The sequence below is a fragment of the Cotesia typhae genome, unplaced genomic scaffold, assembly GCF_013202065.1.
Source record: "Cotesia typhae breed Kobodo isofemale line unplaced genomic scaffold, CoteBio_Ctyphae contig_50, whole genome shotgun sequence".
In the NCBI taxonomy this organism is placed as follows: Eukaryota; Metazoa; Arthropoda; class Insecta; order Hymenoptera; family Braconidae; genus Cotesia; species Cotesia typhae.
Genome location: NW_027423758.1, coordinates 134,431 through 153,861, shown reverse-complemented (window position 1 = coordinate 153,861; position 19,431 = coordinate 134,431). Strand labels below are relative to the sequence as shown.

Below are 19,431 nucleotides of genomic sequence, written 5' to 3'. Positions count from 1 at the left end.
ACATGATTCATGACGGCAAAGTGACTGATCTTTGATAATAATGAAACTGAGAATTAAAAACTTTCACTAAAAAGACTTTCAAATTTTTTTACAAATTTTCTTCGAAAGCAAAAAATTGAGGGCGTGAAATAATTATTATTATTAAGAGAAATTTAGTGTCATTGCAAAGGTCTTGCTTTAGATTCACCTAAAAAAATAAACCAGTGGTTATAATATATAGATCCATTTTTATTAAACTATGCACACAGCATATGCCCACGTATTCATTCAAGTTCACATTAAAACTATAAATATTTAATATTAATTATTATAATAATTATAATTATTTTAGTCATTAATAATTAATTATTATCGTTATCCATCTCTGACATATACTTTATACAGAAAAAGATCGAGTACAAAATAAATGAAAAAAGTATAATAAATAATAATAATAATATGGACGTGGAGATACACACGTCTTTCCAATAGAGAGATGTGACATTAGACTTTTCTTTTGTTTATAAAAATTGACGCTTAATTTACTATTTATTAGACACATTAATTGTTAGTTTTATTTTTTTTTTTTTTTTGTATTGTATTTTAATTATTCATTGTCACTGACGTCCTCGTCAGTCGTGTACTCGGAATGTTCGTCACCGATATCTACTTCTTCGGCAGTCTCTTCGTCAGAAATGTCCCACTGTGGGTGCTGTGTTGGGACTGCTGGTGCTTCTTTTACGTCCAGCTGAAAAAAAAAATTATTTTTTTTAAATTATTATTAATTTAATATATTTTAAAAATTAAATATTTATTATATATTTAATTAAATATTAATTAATTAATTAATTTATTAAATATTAAAAAAAAATTGCATAAATATTTTTTTTCATTTTTACAAGTAGCATTTTTTTATGAATTTTCTCTATAATAATTTATTTGTTTAAAAATCCCAAAAATTTTCATGTAAAAATTAAGTAATTAATTAAAGTAATTAAGTCATTCATTTAATTAGACTTAGTAATATTAATAATTTATTATTTTTATTGATTTAAATTTTATAAAAAAAATTTTTTTTTTCAATCAACTAAAGAATGTGTAGTAAAAAATCTAGTTAAAAAATGCAAAAATATTTTTTTTTCTATATACGCCTTTTTGCTTTTAAGAAAAACCATTTTTTAAGTGAAAAGGGAGTATGTAAAAAAATAGCTTCTAAAATTCGAATGAAAAATTGATTTTTGGAAGTGAAACTAAAAACTTAAAAATTGAAAATTTCTTAAAATTTTTAGCTTCTAAAAAAATTGATAATTTCAAAAAATTAGACTATAGTATAGTATTTTCAGTTTAATTTTCAAAAATAATTTTTTTTACTAGATCTCGACGTTTGGAGAAAGTTCTTAGAAAACAGAGCGTGTGTTGAAAAAAATTTTTTTTTGTGTTTTTCAACCAGATTTTTACTTATAAATTATAACATTAAATTTAGCTGTCATTTGATAATTTTTTAATTTTTTTTAACGAATAAATTTCTTCCAAAAAATAATTGAAGAGCTCAAAAGCATAGAACAGTTATCTCTTTGAGCTCGGAGAGCTTAAAATAAACCAAAAATGATATTTTAAAATATCATAATAAAAAAAAAAAATTACCTTAATATCCTGAGTCTGATAAAATCCTAAATAAGAATCACTCCTCAAACAAACAGAGAAAGTGTAAACTCTCGGCCAACTGGGAGCAGTGAATCTCAATTGGACTTCTTCCTTGTCAACGAGCGACGTGACATGCACTGGCGTGGTAATAAGCGTGTGTGACTTCCGGTCACAAATGTAAACCCACCAGTACTCCTGTTTGACATCAGGAAACATCGGACAGTGAACTTCGTGGGACAAATTACTCCTGCCCTCGAGGACTTTTTCCCTCTTGTTCATCCTCTGCTGGAACTTCTCCCACTCATCATCATCCTCATCCTCAAAGGACTCTTTCTTCTCTTCAGCCTTGGACTCTGTCTCTTCCTCGCTCTTCTCGCTCTCAGCGTCACTCTCGCTGCCGGATTCTCTGGCAACGTCACTCTTCTCAACCTTTTGGCTCTCATTTTGGTTCTTCTCGCTCTCAGAAGTCTCCTTGGAGTTCGGAGACTTCTCAGGCTTCTCCGACTTGCTCGGCTTGGTTGTTGGGGTTTTTTTGGCGACCCGCTGCTTCTTCTTCCCCGTTTTCTTCGCTCCTTTCTTCTGCTTGCGCCAGAGAGCTGATTTAGCAGCCGGTTCAGCTTCTTCATTATTGCTGTCTTTTTCTTCATCATCTTCCACTGTTTTTTCCTTCACACTCTCGTCGCCGAATAAATGACGCATGTCCTTGCGGTACAGAGTCACTGTCACCGTAACTACGGCCTCTGCTGTGTAAACTGTCGGGTTGTCATCATCAATAACTGAAAATTTAAAAATAAATAATAAATTAATTATTCATTAAAAAAAAAAAAAAAAAAAAAAAAAAAAAAATTACAAATTTTTTTTAATAATTTTTTACAAATAAAAAATTTATATTAATTTTATTTAACTAATCCTCTATTTTTCTAAATTAATATTTTTACCTTCTGATTGAACCTTGAAGTCAACATAAGGCATGTTTCCAAGTACCTTCATAACATCTTCATACTGCTCATCAGTAAAATTACGCAAAATTTGTCTCCTTTCGTCGCCCTTTAATTGCGCGAGCTGCTGCAGTGTCTTAATTTTACGTTTTTTTCCTGAAAAATGTTTCAAATGCTCCTCTTCAATGTGCGGCAATTGTAACAGTGGGTTTGCAAATTCCCAAAATCCTTGGACTATCATCGGGCTTAATTTCATGCAATTTTCAATTGTCTCTATTGTCGGTAGACAGGCGACTGAAAATTAATTAAATTAAAAATAAAATAAATTTATTTTTAATACGTAATATCACTTGATTAAATTTATTTGATAAATAAATAAATAAATTTTTTAAAAACTTACTTCGACCACTGTATGCAAGGAATATTAATTGATTCACGCACATAATCATTTCTTGAATTAAATAAGGACATTTTTTAATAATATATTGCCGGTCTTTTTCTAATGTCTCCGGATTTAATGGAATACGTGATAAGTGTGCGTAAATAATTGCACGTGCTTTAAGAGAATAATTACGGCATAATGGAAATTCTTTATTTTTTTCTCCTAAATTTTGAATTTTTTTCATAAGCTAAAAATAAAAAAAAAATAAATTAATATCAAATTAAAAAATTTATTTAAAAATGATGATTAATAAAAGACTTACGGAAGGTACTTCTTCATTATCAGACTGTCGTATGACTATTTCCGGATTGGAATCTTTTGAAAATTCGCTAGAAGCTCCAAGGATCATAATAACCCGCTTCAAAGTGGTCAATCTTTGAGAGTTGAAGAACGCGTAGTAAATTTTTGTCGTTTCCAGCAAAATTTGGTCTCCTGTGTACCGGATACTCTTGTACCACCACATCCCGACTACGGTGGGCAACGCGACCATGAAAACCATCGCGTAGAGTCCTAGGACCCACACGGAGTTTTTCTTCTCGACAATCCATGAGGGTAGAGCTATTCCGAAGCTCATCGCGCCTGGGCCGTCTGGGTTGCCGTATTTTTCCCAATTTTTACGGGCTTCATCGTCAGTTAAAGCTTGGTAAGCTGTAATTTTTATTAATTTTCATTATTAATTACATTATCAAATTTTTTTTTATTAAAAAATTGAGTAATTACTTAGTTTTAGTCAATTTAATTTTTTTATTCACTTTTAAAAATTTTATTAATGTTTTGTGTGCAAATAAAAAAATTATTTTAAATTAAAACTTTTTTTTCAAAGCTCATAAAAATATAAATAACATTTTTATCAGTTAAATTATTAATAATTAGGAAATTAAACAATTACCACTTGTTAGTAAACTTATAAATTAATTTACCTTTTGTAAGCTTCATAAATGCTTTTTCATCACCAGTTTCTTTATCCGGATGGAGTATTAATGATAATTTACGATATGCTCTTTTTATTTCTCTTTCAGACGCTCCCTAAATATTAAAAAAAAATATATATATATATATATATATTTTTTTTTTAAATAAATGAAAGTAATTATAAATAAATTTATCTAAATTTATGATATTGAAATTAGTAAAAACCTGACAATTTTTTTGTATTTTTTTTACAAAGTAAAAAAAATTGCATTTAATAATTTTTTTAAATTTCTAAATGTAAATTTTTTTAATAAAAATTTTTTGATAATTAATTTAATTGTAAAAATCTAAAAAATTGACAGATATCTATTAAAAATTAAGATTGCCAAGAAAAAAATGTTTTTAAATGAAAATTTAAATATACTATGTCTCTTATTTACAAAATAATAATTAATAAAATAAAAATAATGATAATAATTACCGAAGAGACACCAAGAATTTCATAAGGATCAAAGTTAGCCATTTCAGCGTCATACTGTGATACCTTGTAGGCCAAAAAGGCAAGAGCGACCCAGCATAAAATAATGAAAATTTTCCTGCAAATAAAATAATAACCGCATTAATCGTTAATCAATAATGAATACAAACATTTATAAATAAATAAATAAAAAATGTAATTTACAGCAAGCGTGCTCTGGTAGCCTTCCACCTGTCATCCGACGATAGTATTTCTTTTTTCTTTTTACACTTAGGACAATGACATTCTCTTGACAATTGCTCAGCATCTTAAAAAAAAAAAAAAAAACGGTACTTTATTTCCAAATCCTGGATTTACCGTTCGTTGTAATTTTCACCGCAAGCTTTATAAAAAAGTGCTTGGTACAAAATTAATTGCACTTATTTTTTTTAAATGACATAAATAAATAAATAAATAAATAAATAAATCAACTAACCTGGCTTAGGACAACGTGGCCACAGGTAGTAAGTACCTGGGACCAGGATGAGCGCGAGAAATGACAGCAAGAAGTAAAAAAACGTTCCACCACTCTCGTCGTACTGAAATTTTTGCCCGCCCATTGTTAACAACAATTGTTTACAATTTATTTATTTTTTTTTTAAACAAATATTCTTCCAAGGCTCATGTATAAGTACATCGGTTCTCTGGTGAGGCAGCCAACAGGTTACAGGCTCCAATAATATTTCTTCCTGATAAAAATTAAAGTAATTTATTATTAACTTTTTTTTATTTTATTAATTGTCAATAAATACACAAAATATTTAAATTCAGGTTACGTTACATACTTTGGCCGAATTATATACACATTAGGCACTCGGACATCAAGATTGCCAACTCAGCATGACCACCAGGCACCAGCACTAGGAGTAGCAGACTTTGGGTTTGATGATAGATGCTACACATGCCACATACTTTAATTTTACATAGATATTTATATATATTTATCTTTTTTTTATTTTTTTAGTTTCTCCTGGAACTGTCACGCACTGACATCTGTTCTGTCTTTACTGTCATAATATGTACAAGACTCTGAAGTTAACTTAGGTTATAAATTTTTTTAGTAATTAAATTATTGTAAAAAAAATTAATTAAAAAATTCAACAGGTAAAAATTAAAAAAAAATTGTTAAGGTAAATTTATTTAAGCACTTTTTTATTTTAATTAATGATTTGTTATAAAAATTTAAAAAATTGACAATCAGCTGACTTCAGAGTAATTATATTAATAATTTTTTTAATTTTTATAATTTAATTAAAACAAAAAAATATTTTTAAAAAATTTCACTTGATGTTTTTTTTTATTTTTTTTGTTATAATATTTTCAATAAAAAAAAAAAATTCTAAAAATTTTCAAATGACAATTATTTTTTTAATTTTTTTTAATAAATAAATTATGGTAAAAAAAATTATTAAAAAAATGAATTTTAATAAATAAAAAATAGAATTTTTTAAAAATAATTTTTTAGAATAAATTTTATTTCTGAAAAACTATTTTTAAAAAATTGCATTTATAATTTTTTAAAATTTCTTGTCAATTTTTTTTTTTCTCATTTATTTTTGCCATAATTTATTTGTTAAAAAATTCTAAAAATTAATACATACCTGTTAAATTAATTCTCACATAAAATAATCATAAAAAAAATTCAACATGTGAAAATTTTTAAAAATTGTTGATGAAATTTTTTTAAGTGTTTTTATTATTGTAATTTATTTTTTAATAAAAATAATTATTAAAAAAAGTTTAATATAAAAATTCCACATGTAAAAATTAAAAAAAAAAATATTAAGAGATTTTATTTAAAGCGTTTTTTATTATTGTAATTTATTTATTAGAATTGCAAAAGAATTGACAGTTGTCAGCTAACTTCAGTGTCTTGGGTACGGCATTGTACATGAATAAAATTATTTTTATTTTTTTTTTTCAGACCTATACTTGGAACATACAATACTTTGACACGTTTGGAGAGTAAAACATGTGCTTTACGCCAATATTGTACAAAATTAGCAGGAATTTATTGAAGTAATTAATAATTTATAAAAAAAACTGCAAAACAAGGTGAACTGTCAAATTTATTTGTTAAAGTCAAAGAAAAAAATCTATCAAGGTGCGTACGATTTTTTTTTTACCGTAAAATAAATTTTTAACCTCAACACCGCTTGCGCTTCCAGTCGCAATAAATTTTTTTAAAAAAATAAAATTATTTTCCAGATGTCTGTGGTTTCGGCGAGGTCGACTATGACAACTGTGTCGTCGATTCTCAAGAGTGGGAGTTTAAGGGGCAGTCATCAAGCGAGCAACAAGAATCGGGTGACTTTTGAGTTGCCGAAAAATTTGAGCCAAATTTTGATAAACTACGAGCAAGGGACGGAAAGAAAAAGCTACCAGGCGTTGGTTTTGACTTTAAAGGAAGCAAATATTAAGGTATAGTTTCCAAATTTATATTAATAAATGAGTAAGAAAAATTTACAGCGCAATTTTACAAAATTAATTATTTAACAAAGCAAAAAATTATTTAAAATTAATTTACCAGATTTAAAAAAATTTTAAGAATTTTGGTGACAAATAAATTGACGTAAAAATTTAATATAATTTTTTGAATAAATTTATTTGTAAAAAAAAAAAAAATTAAAAAATAGTCAAGTGACAGCTAAGTTGAATTTAATCATTTTCAAAGTGATGATTGATGATGTCAATTTTTAGGACGTCGAATTTCTTGCACTGCTCCAAGAGGTCAAGACTTGCATTTCCCAGCTGAATAATGATCATGCGGAGTTGGTGGACAGTCTGCTGCTAGTTAGCTGGATTAAGCGTAAAAAAGAAGCTACAGATGCCTACAAGGCTTTTTTGGAAGACTTGGTGTGTGTTCATACTTATTACTGCATGGGCGTCATTCAAAGGTTAATTTCGTTCTTGACAGTTGAGGAAGCTGGTCAGAAATGGGAGGACAATAAGCCTTGTGAGCAAGATATTGTTATGATGAATCACATTCATAATGTTTTTTTAAAATTTTTGAAAATTATTCCGATGTAAGTTTTAGAATTTTTAAATTTAATTTTTTAAAAATTATTCTAAGTTTTGACTTTATGGTCAATTAAATAAATTAATAAGTAAATAAATAAATAAATAAATAATAATAATTTAATTGTAAATTTTTATTTCAGGTCAAATGATTTGCTATTAAAGTCATTGAGAGATAAATATCCTTGGCACAAAAAATCATCGTATTTGCATCGAAGATATTTGTACTTTTTGCTGCAAATTACTGAATACGCACCACAACTGAGACCGGATATTCTTTCGACAATAATGGAAAAGTAATTATTAATTAAATAATATATATATATATATATATATATATATATATATATATATATATATATATATATATATATATATATATATATATATATATATATATATATATATATATATATATATATATATATATATATATATAATTAAAAGAATAAGAAAAATTTTTTCTTGGGGGTATTTAAATTATAAAATGACTTTTTTCAATTAAATTCAAAATCATTGGAAAGGTCAAGATCTGAATTTTATTTGCGCTTTTTAAATGTTTCATTTCCTTTTCTAAAATTGTTAATTTATTGTGATAAGTTTTCGAAGTAATTATGTATTTATTATTTTATTATGGATAAATTTTAGATTGACCAGCTTAGACGTGCACATTTCCAGAGAAGTGATACTAGATTACCGCAGAGAATTGGAAGACGACGAAGATGAAGAAATATTTCAAATGGACTCAGAAAATAACACCGAGATCAAAGACCACCCTCTGGCTCATACTCTGGACATATGTATGGACATGTTCATGACATATATTTACGAGTGCTGTCACCCCGACGGCAAGATGAACCAAGACAACGTTAAAAAAATATATTTTGAGCTTTTACAGTCCTTTGAAAAAATTGTTCTTCCCACTGAATGGCCCAGCCAGATCCAGTTTGTCATGTTTTACTTCTGCAGCTTCAATACCGGGATCGCTAAAGCTTTTTTAAGCTGGCTTTGGCAGAAAGTCATCAATGAAAACGGCCAGACTCACACTAACATTCGTCAGGTTGCTATTAGTTATATTGAAAGTCTACTGGCTCGAGGAAATTTTATTACTTTCACGTGGGTATTATTAATTATATTTTATTTATAAATTTTGGAAAAATAAATTTTTTTTTTTTTTTTTTTTTTTTTTTTTTTTTTTTTTTTTTTTAGTTTGCTCACAGATTATATAAAAAAAATGTCTATTTGGATAAACGATTATATCAAATCGCACAATAAGCCTGAACATGCCTACAGTGATGTTAGTGCTCACGCAGTTTTTTACTCAATGTGTAAAGCTGTTTTTTATGTAGTAGCTTTTAAAAGTCGAGATCTTACGTCCACGCAAGAAAGTAAGTTTTAAAAAAATTTTTTGCATGCTTCAAGGGGGTCTTTTGATTTTTGAGCATTTTTTAAGATTTTTTTGAAAAAAAAAACCAATGAAGAGATAGAATAAAAGAATAGACGAATTTATAAAATTTTTTGAAAATGATAAAAATTGTAATCAACTTTTTTTTTTTTTAATTTATTTTTTATGTATTTTTCAAAAAAAAAAATATATCAAATAGAAATTTCGTTCAAAAAAATAAAAATTAAAATGGTGACCCTACTTGTAAATGTTTACTAAAAATTGATGTCAAAATAAGTTTTTTTTTTTTTTTTTTTCTTCCAATTTTTTATAACAATTTAAAATTTTCACTTTAACATGTTCATTTTTTTATCAATTTTGTAATCACAAAAAATTAAATAATTACTTTATTTTTTTTTTTTTCTAAATAATTTTTAATAATAAAAAAAATTTACAGATCTGAAATTCCTCGAAAATCTTGGCCTAGGAAACATGGTGACATGTAACTTGAACCCTCTCCGTGCCTGCGATTCAAGGTTTGTCCAGCGGTTTGCAGAAGTAATGCGAGACTACGAAATAGTCTACTGCCACTCAAAAATAAACGACAATTTGCGGAATAACTTGCCCGTGATACAGACAACAAAAAAATTCGTAAAGCAACTGGAGGTATTCTACCCCTTCGACGCGTACGTCTTGCTGCAGAGCTCGGAGAAGATAAAGCCGATTTATCAAGAGTACCAGGCTGCGAATCCTGCGTTAAGGTCTAAAGAAATTTTAGACACTGAGCACAGCAATATGGAGAACGACGAGGACGACTACATGGATGACTTCGGGACGCCGCAGCCTGAAGATTCAGTTATTAATCCCCTGATGGAGCAATGCTCTTCACCTCCGAATTTTATGGAGACTTGAAAGTCCTTAAATTTATGTCCCTAGGTGAATTAATTTTAATTTATTAAGTCATTAAAGCTACGTGCAATTAAATATGTCTTTAATGGCTTGACGTGTATTTTTTAATCGTCGGTTTATTACAAAATTAAGTTTATTTAAATAAAATTAATTGTACAAAAGATGTGTGTGGAATGTAAGTTTATGATTTATAAATTAATCTTACTTCTATTTTTTATTATAATTATAATTATGATTATGATTTTAATTGCTCTACGTCGAGTCTAAGTAGACCGGTAGGTCTTCTTGTTGTTTTATTAAAGTGCTTAATGCTAGTTCTAGGTTTTCTGGTAAATGGTCCAGCAGCATCCTTGGCATTACTGATAGCTCCATAAAATCTTCTGGCTCCGCCCACCGCATCTCGTACTGGCGGTCTTTTTTATTTGCTTTTCTATCACTGATATAAAATTATTAAATTTTTATTTAAAAATTTTTAGTTATTTTTTTTTTTTTTTTTTAAGTTATTTAGGAGAAACAAATAAAAAGTCCAATTTTTCAAGTTAATTTTTTTCACTGAAAAAAAATTTTTTTTGACTTTGAATATTTTCAAAATTTTTAGAGAAAAAAAATTTTTTGATTGTCTTAAAATATTCTCCAGTCTTTGCTCTACAATTTGTAAAAAAAAAATTTTGAAATATCTTGTGTAGATTCTGAGAAAAAAATTTTCAAAAACCTGGTACCAATTATCGTTAATCGTGTACCAAATTTTGTACCTTTTATTCAAACCCGGATATCTTAGAATCTATTAGTCGGAAAAATTCGGGGTTGGGCTCAAAATTTTCCTTAGACTTTTCTGAACAATTTCCAAAAAAAATTTTTCAAAATATCTTGCATAGTTTTTTTTTTTTTTTTTTTTTTAAAGACAAATTGAGAGTTTATTGTAATAATTTATACCTGTTCTCATCTGGTGGAGATTTTAGTCGAACTATGTGAAGAATACGACCAGCGTTGTATAATCTTACTTTTGAATATCTTCTTCTTGTTACATCACGTTCTAAAATCATCGCTTCCTAAAAATAATAATAAATAAAAAAAATATTAGGCTACATAAAATATAGAAATATTTTTTAATTTTGGTAAAATTATAGTTTATAAAATTTATAACAGTTAAAATTGTTTTTAAAAATGATGTCCTAAAAATAAATATTTCATCCACAATTTTGGGACTAATGGGTGTATTTTTTCCCCTTTTTTTTTTATCTTCACCAAGATTTTTTATTTTAAAATATATTTGTTGTTTAATAATTAATTACCGATTGACGTAAACTAGAAGTTTCACCAGCAAGCAATGGTAACTGTCCAGGTATTGAATTTATTGTATTAGCGTTCCTCCACGTACTATGTAAATCTCGATCTGGAACTCCGAATAATGCGTATCCAAAGCCATTTAGCACAACTCGATACTAAAATTAATTACAACAAAATTTTTTATAATTAAAGACTTAGAAGTTAAATTTTTGATAAAATAGCAACTAAAATGATCAACGTAGCAAAAATTACTTACTTTCGGTAACTTGCAAGCTTGCAAAGTTATCAGTAAAGAGGTTCGAAAGTTTTCCATACTGTCGACACTCAGCCGCATCACCAGATCATCACCCAGTCCGACAGTCAGCACAAAATCTTCAGTAACTCGTGCAGCTTCTCTTGAGAGTAAACCAGCTGTAATTAAATAAATATTACTACCTATTCTTCTGATAATTTTTTAATTTTTTTAACAATTAAATTTAGTTCAAAAAAATTATTAAAAAAAAAAATTGAATTAAAAATTTTTTTTTTTAATTTCTATGTCAATTTTTTTGCTTTAATTTATTTGTTACAAAATTAAATAAATTAATTTTATAAATGAAATTAAAATAAGCAATCACTTGATAATTTTTTAATTTTTTTAACAAACAAATTTGTTCCAAAAAATTGTAATTTTAATTTAAAAAAATTTCTAAAGTTCAATTTTTTTTTTGCCATAATTTATTTGTTAAAAAAATTATTAAAATTTAACAAATAAATTAAATTATAATAAAATTAACCTGGAGTTGCAAAAGCGTAAACTTTCAAATGGGGATACCGTGGCCGTATAAGTAACGCCAGAAGAACAGCAAGGCCAGCACCGAGACTGTGACCTATTTAAAAGGCAAATAAAAATATATATTCTTAAAAGAGCTCATTTATGCTATATACTTAGTAATAATTCATAATTACAACATATATAAAATTAATTACCTGTTACAGTCAATCCGTAATTGGGGTATGTCGCAAATGCTTTCTCGAGTATCTTGTACTGGTCCAGTTGCTTCAGAAGAACTTTCGCGCCTATAATCATTCCACGGTGAGCCTAAAATAATTAAAAATTTATTTTTATTTTTTTATTTAAATTTAAATATAATTATTTAACAAAAAAAAAAAAAATAAAAAAAAATTACCATGCTGCCGGGAGGCAAACCCTCGGGCTCGAAAGAATCCGAGGCGGCGGCAATGTCAGTAATAAGATCCCTCAATGACAATGAACCTCTGATTACTATCACGACGCTTGCGGTTTTATGATCAGCGACCACACAGAATGGAATCTTGGAGACAAAGAAATAAATAAATAATTGTTATGATTAAGGTTGATTATTAGGCGAGGAAGAGGAACTTACTTCGCACAAGTGGTTGCGAAAAGATGCGAACAGAATGTCATCTTGGGACAATTGCGAAAGATATTTAACGCCAGCGAGACTACAGAGGCAGCAATTGTCGTCGAGAACAATTGGCTGGTGTCTTCTTAAGCAACTACAGCAGCTCATGTAACGAATCAATTTGCAGCAACCTGTACACGCATTCTGGTACAAGACAAATAACCACCCGTAAGAGGCTATTGATAGCTTCATGTAGTGATGCGCCCATTCTAATGACATCCATGCTGGTGTGTTGGTGAATATTATCCGTGAATCTGAAATTTATTTCTTTTATTAATTGTTTTAAAAATTAAGTTATTTATAACTAGCAATCTGTAGTCACTATTTCAACAATAAACTAGGTCTAAAAAATTATTTTTAAAAAATTGCACTTAGAATTTTTTAGATCATCTAAAAATGGAATTTTTTAAATAAATTTTTCTTGCCATAATTTATTAGTTAAAAAATTTCTAAAAATTATCAGATGTCTCTCAATTTCACTATCATTAATTTTTTTTCATAATAATTTCAGTTATAAAATTCTAAAAAAATTTCTAATGTCTGTCAACTTCAGTGTCATATAACTACTAGCTAGCAACCTGCAGTCACTATTTGACTTTCGAGATTTACGGATTATCAATAAGAAAATTTTGGCTTGATGATTTTTTTATATTTATGACACTATACATAGCTTGGGTACTTTTTAAATAAATTTTAAAAATAATAATGCTATCACAGGATCAATTAAAAATAATTTAATGGACAAATATGACGGAACAAATTTATAGAACCAACAAACTATTAAAAACTCCTCCAAAAACTTGACATAAAAAATTTTTATCTCGACCTTTGTGATGATACCAAATTAAACTATAAAAATTCCTTTAAAAATAATAATATGCTTGTCACAAAATTTTCCTTACTCTTTCAATTATTTAAATCATAAATGACTATCGGTAAAAAAATATCAAACCCAATTTACGATAAAGATATACCCGTTAAAAATTTTTCTTAGTCTCTTAATTATATAAATTAATTTTTGACATAAAACCACATTGACTTGTACAAAACAAAATAAATAAATAAATTTTGTTTATCGCGAAATTCTAATCTATTTATAACTACTTGAGAAAACTTATCATAATAAATTAACAATTAATTATTTTTAATGACTTATAACATTGAATTCTGTAAAATTATTTACCAATTGTATATTCAGGACGATCCATAACTTTTAACCGACGTAATTCAATCGTTTCGCGTTTCTGGCGTATCCGAAGTAAAATACACCCGGCAACGACATCTGACGGAACCAAATCAGTTCCTCTGAACAGCGCACTCAAGAGTCCTGGAACGAAAACAAATTATAAAAATCCAATTTTCCAGATAGATAATTTATAATAAATAATAATTAATAAAATAATAATAATAATAATAATAATAATAATAATAATAAATTGAATTAAAATAATGAAGTAGAGAATTAGTCGAATGCAGATGGATAGGAACTGTCGGACTAGAGAGAGCATCATGTACCTATGTCTCACCAGCAACATGTTGGAATGTCTCGGTGGCACTCTCGTCTCTGTGCATCCACCAGAAGAACTTGAACCGCCGGAGCCATATCCGAGACACCTTACCATGCTCCACAGAGTCCTCGATAACTTTGTCGGAGTAGGTGAGAGACCCCAGGGGGTCGAACACCAGAGCAAGACCCAGAAGCGCCAGTCCTATCAACACCCAGTCGAAGAAAACCAGGGCTTCGATTACTGCTATGGTGTAGTGCTCGTTTGTACACTCGACGTAGTCGCTCAGGACCCACATTGTTCCCAGTATGTTCCAGGCTATTTCTGGAAGTAGCAGCAGCACCCTACAATTAATTTTATTAATTAAAAATTTTATTTTAATTATTTTTTTTTAATTTCAAATAAAAATTTTAAATTTTATTTTTGATAATAAATTAAATTAAAAAAAAATTTTTACTTGACTGTCAAAAGCGGCTCGACGAATCTTCGTGCGTAAGTATCGGCAATCGATCCCCTTGCGCTGTGATTAACCATAACAAACACAAGAATGGTAACAACACCAAGTATGACTAATTCGCCGCCAAAAAAAACACGGACCAGTTGGCCACCCACTTTGCACTGCCAAGTTTCTCCATAATATCTCAGACATGCGATGCCTATCAAAACAAACCTGAAACAAAATATTTTTCATTATTTTATAAATTTTTTCTTTTTTTTTTACTACTTGCGCAATCAGTTATTAAATGATAAATAAATAATAAAATTAAATAAAAATAAATACCAAACTACACGGATAAATATTTCAAAGAGGCCAGGATACACGAGATCATCAGTCGCTGCGAGCCATTTGCGACCGAAAAGATGCAGCGCAGGCATTATTCTTTAAATAAAAAATAAAAATAAATTTATAAAAATATCCAATTGATTTTTTTTATCTAAATCTATTATACTAATTGTAAATATTACGCAACGCGGGTTGTTATTACTGATTACTGATTTGATTACATTCTCCTCTCGGTCACGCTTCGAATGAAAACTACTGAATTCTCGGCAGTAAGGATATGTCTAATGTTCACTCGATTAAAAATTTATTTTTGTTATGTATGTGTTCTTTGTAATTACTATTATTTATATTTAATTTTACTCTTGCATATTAATTAGGTTCTGCTTAATTTACGTAAGCACTTTTTTAGCCGCTGACGTCCGAGCTGTCAGAAGAAGATCATGATCATCGTGAATATTTTATACAAAAGAGTCATGATTACTAAGTGTCAATTGATGATTGTTTATGATGGGTATTACTAGTGTAAAAAATTTATTTACTTCAGGTAGATATTTTTTTATGGGACTCCCAGTGTCATAGCTCATCTATCGCAGTCGAACGATAATTATTGGGTGTTTTTTTTATTTAATTACTGAGAATATTTTATTTATTGTCGATACTTGGAAATTGTTTTTATTTATTTTATCGCAATTTTCTGCTAATTTGTTATATTTTTTTTTTTTTTTTTTTATTATTTTTCATTATTTCTAAGTAAATTATTTAGACTAAAAAAACATAAAATTCTTTTTAAAAAATTAAACTAAATTTTACAAGTCGGGTGAACTATTTTAATTTTCATTTTTTCAATGAAATTTCTATTTGATTTTATTAATGTATTTTTTTTTGAAAATATATATAAAAAAAAAAAAAAAATTGATTTCACAATTAAAAAAAATTTTTTTTCGATTTTTTTTTTAAATTGTTCGTTTTTTTATGAACTTACAAAAAAATCTACATATCAAAAACAAAAAAAAAAATAAAATAGAAATTTTATTTAAAAAAATGAGTCAAAATTTTTTTTTTTGCTGAAGATAATAATTAGGAAGAAAAAAAATTTTTTTTGTGAGTAGTTATGGCTTAAAATAAGATTGACCTCGCTTGTAAATAATTACTAATTTTTCTTTTTAATTACTTTAAAAAATTATTAAAAATTGAAGATAATTTTTGTAAAAAAATTCGACTCTAAAAATAAAATTATAAAGATAAAAAAAATCCCCGCCAAAAATAAATAAATAAAATAAATAAAAACTTAATTATAGACAAAAAGAGAACAATTTAAAATCCCATTTCCAAATTAAAAAATTTCCATAACAACTTATTAAATAAAAAATAAAAAAATGTCAACAAAAAAAAAAGCTGTTTACATCATTAATTTAAATTTGTTTATCACAAAAACATGAAAGGAATGTGACCGAATTTTAGTTGTAAAAAAACAGCAAACTTGAGCAATTTAAGACTTTTCTCAGTAAAATAAAAAAGTGCGGTCAACTTTTAAAATTTCACCTAGACAATAAAGAGGACAAGTGTTGCTTTTTTTTTTTTTTCCAAGTCTTTTTCTTTCTCTCTTTTTCTATTTTTTGTGTAATCGCGGTGGTATCTATGTAAAAGACTAGGTAAAGTACACAGTTTCCACGTCACTGTTATAGAGAAAGTTCTAAGAGAGAGAAAGTCCTTTTGGTCTCCATCATCGCCGGCTAAGATCTTTTTATTGTAATTTATTCAGTAACAGTAATAACAATTGCATAATATTTATAAATTATCAATTACTTTACTCACGAGCATAGTTACAATAATTAATTCTGAAAATGATTTATAAATAATTGAAATAAAAATAATTGAAAAAAATTTTACGACTTTCAGACTTAAGAAAAAAAAAGAAGAAGAAGAAGAAGAAGAAAAAATCAACTTACGGGCTAATATATTTTTAGTTAAAAAAAAAAAAATATTCACGTTCGACTAACAAAAGTTGTTTCTCTTGACTCGTCTCTCGAGTCACTACTTCAGCTTATTCATCACTCGCGCGTGTAATTGGATATGAAGCTCCTCTACTTGGTGTGTATACAGTAGTATTATATTATATAGCAATAGCAATAGCTAGAGGTACGACGGTGTAGTCAGCACACCAGTGTCGAGTACGCAGTATATAGAAACATACCGCGCAAGTAAAGGCGTTATCGCGCGAAAGGAAGGACGAGGAGAGTGTCGTCAACGTCAACCTCGTCGATCTCGATCCTGATGTCGATGTCGATGAAAACCTCTACTCTTTGGTGTGTAAGCTGCTCTTATTTTGTATGTGGGGGCACTGGGACCAGATCTGCAAGTTGGAGTAAGAGTATAAGTAATGTATAATGTATTATATGAGTAAGAAGAAATATAAAGAAAATAAACCCCTGGAAAATCGGGAAATTTTACTTTTTACAGGTATAAATTCACTACGGCTCACTCATGGATTTATTCAAATAATATGATTATTATGGAAGATAAAATTATGTAAAATTAATAAAACTGGACAAAAAAAAATTTTAAGAAAGACAAAAATTATTTGGAGCAAGAAAAAATTTTTTTGACTCAAAAAACTTCCTTAAAATTTTCTTGAGCCGAGAAATTTTTTTTCTTCCTAATTATTTTTTTGAGCAAAAAAATTTTTTTTTGACAAGAAATTTCACTTATTCAAAAATTAATTCTCTTGCTTAAAAAAATACGTATCTAGATCCAAGAAAATTTATTTAAGTCAAAAAAAATCTTCTTCTTTTGAGAAAATTTAGCCTCTTGCTCCAAAAAATTTATTTCTTGATAAAAATAAATTTTTTTGTCTTGAGAAAATTTCTCTCTTGCTCCTAAAAATTAAATTCGATAGAAGTAAATTTTTTTTTTGGTCTATAAAATTATACTGTGACAAGAAAAAAAAATTCGATTTTTGAAATTTAAAAAAATTTGGAGCGACCTCTTAAAATTTTTTTTTTGAGCTGTCCTTTGGAGAGGACTCTTAAAACATCAAAAATTAACATTTTTTCACTCAAGACAAAAAAAAAATAGTCAGTTTTTTTGGTCCACCCTAAACTATATTATTTTTGGAAAACAAATAAATAAAACTGATACCTCGGATAATTTATCTGTTGTGCGTGATAATGATAAAAAAATTAATTTTTAATTTATAATTCTGTGGTTATTCGAATCCTAAGACCGAGTCTGTTACGCGCAGCCGGTTTTTCATTGCTATCACCAGCTAGGCGTGATAATCACAGGAAATTCCACGGTTTAGATATTTTTGCGTAATTTCTGTTGTGTAAAAATTTTTTTTATGATTTTTATTGTAAATAAAAATGTATTTTTATTAAAAAAATTTTTTTCTCCTCGATTTTTTAATTAAATTTAAATGTTAAATATTTAAAAATTATGTAATTAAAATGCTGAGTATTCTTTTAAATCACATTGACATTTCGATTGAGAAATTTTGAAATAATATTTATAAATTAAATGAATCAATAAATCTTTGAACTAATTTTATAACATTAAGTTTCAAAGTCAAACTTTTTTTTAAATAGCATTGACATTTGTATAAAGTTTTTTTTAAATGATAATTTAAAAATTATTAATCAAATATGTTAATAAAAATTTTAAATGAAAAGATTAATTTAAAATTTGGTAATTTATAAAAAAATTGAAAATTAAAAAAAAAATAAACTAAAATTTAAATAATTGTAATTAATAATAAAACTTAAAATTCACAAATGAACAATCACAAAAAAAAAATCACAACAGTTAAACAAAACGTCTTGATGACACAAGTATCGGGTCGACGACAAACCGGGCAGCACTAATGTAAGTTTTAAGTGAAATGGCGATATAAAAATTGCAGAGAATCTCACATTAGTTAGAGTTATAAAATTATAAAGTTAAAACCTGGCAGTGTATGCAAGCTAGCCTCAACATTTATACCTATACCTCATTTATATCCCTATCCATATATATTTTACATGCTATAGCTACAACAAAGTATAAAAGCAGCTATATACTACTATATGACTAGCAGTGGGTTGCATTCGTCGCGAGCAACTTCCAGAGTTGTTCACCTTGCTCCGCAATACCCTCGACTCTCAACTGATCCCTTCTTTCATCCTCCAACCTCCATCTCCATCCTCCAGCTCTCAGTCAAGTCCTCACTTCTGCTTACACACTTTTCGATCCACTTTCCCTGAACCGCCTTCTCATTCTTGCTGTCTCTTAATAACATACACAAACATTCCAATAATTATAATAGTAATTGTAATTATTTATATAAATTTGCTCATTATTATATACTTACTTCTTACAAGTTAATACTTATATTAATACATTACATGTAACGCACTCGCCGTTCACCTTAACATTTATTATTATTTATTACTCTTTTGTTCATTGTGATGAAAATTTATTTAGCAGATGTTTGATAATTTTTTTTTTTTAATTATTTTTTAAAAAATTTCACATGTAAAAAATTTGAAAAATTAAAAGTGCAATTTTTTTTTATTTTATTTAATTGAAGAAATAAATCTAAAAATTATTAAAATTAATTTAGCAGATTTTTAATAATTTTTTAAATAAATAAATTAAAAAAAAAATTTTTTATTAAATAATTTTTTTATTAAAAAAAAATTAAAAAAAGTGAC

At 27.4% G+C, this 19,431-nt stretch overlaps 3 protein-coding genes across 7 annotated transcripts; 1 reads left to right on the top strand and 2 right to left on the bottom strand.

Moving 5' to 3' along the window:
* Positions 1 to 551: 551 nt before the first annotated feature.
* On the bottom strand, positions 552 to 5,327 carry Sec63 (translocation protein Sec63). Its single transcript, XM_074250012.1, has 10 exons — positions 5,218 to 5,327; positions 4,869 to 5,121; positions 4,598 to 4,700; positions 4,397 to 4,511; positions 3,924 to 4,029; positions 3,266 to 3,651; positions 2,962 to 3,190; positions 2,562 to 2,855; positions 1,624 to 2,399; positions 552 to 727 (listed from the first exon to the last, which is right to left on the bottom strand). Exons 2-10 carry the CDS (start codon positions 4,990 to 4,992, stop codon positions 587 to 589), a joined length of 2,274 nt encoding a protein of 757 aa, XP_074106113.1. The 5' UTR covers positions 4,993 to 5,121; positions 5,218 to 5,327; the 3' UTR covers positions 552 to 586.
* A 1,043-nt stretch (positions 5,328 to 6,370) lies between these two features.
* Positions 6,371 to 9,906, top strand: Tif-ia (RNA polymerase I-specific transcription initiation factor RRN3 homolog Tif-IA). Its single transcript, XM_074250023.1, has 7 exons — positions 6,371 to 6,536; positions 6,641 to 6,853; positions 7,133 to 7,458; positions 7,594 to 7,746; positions 8,099 to 8,566; positions 8,660 to 8,838; positions 9,292 to 9,906. The coding sequence occupies exons 2-7, from the start codon at positions 6,641 to 6,643 to the stop codon at positions 9,744 to 9,746; spliced, it is 1,794 nt and encodes a 597-aa protein (XP_074106124.1). The 5' UTR covers positions 6,371 to 6,536; the 3' UTR covers positions 9,747 to 9,906.
* LOC141531917 (diacylglycerol lipase-beta) lies at positions 9,821 to 18,042 on the bottom strand. 5 transcript variants are annotated; one of them, XM_074250018.1, is made up of 14 exons: positions 17,882 to 18,042; positions 16,693 to 17,096; positions 14,741 to 14,839; positions 14,417 to 14,629; positions 13,981 to 14,303; positions 13,638 to 13,781; positions 12,416 to 12,708; positions 12,200 to 12,343; positions 12,000 to 12,111; positions 11,807 to 11,899; positions 11,287 to 11,441; positions 11,036 to 11,185; positions 10,677 to 10,792; positions 9,821 to 10,179 (listed from the first exon to the last, which is right to left on the bottom strand). In XM_074250018.1, exons 3-14 carry the CDS (start codon positions 14,833 to 14,835, stop codon positions 9,996 to 9,998), a joined length of 2,022 nt encoding a protein of 673 aa, XP_074106119.1. In that variant the 5' UTR covers positions 14,836 to 14,839; positions 16,693 to 17,096; positions 17,882 to 18,042; the 3' UTR covers positions 9,821 to 9,995. The 5 variants fall into 5 exon arrangements, with proteins under 5 accessions (XP_074106119.1, XP_074106121.1, XP_074106122.1 ...); XM_074250020.1 differs by having other exon boundaries at positions 16,733 to 17,096; XM_074250021.1 differs by having other exon boundaries at positions 16,938 to 17,096.
* Between the last annotated feature and the right edge of the window lie 1,389 nt (positions 18,043 to 19,431).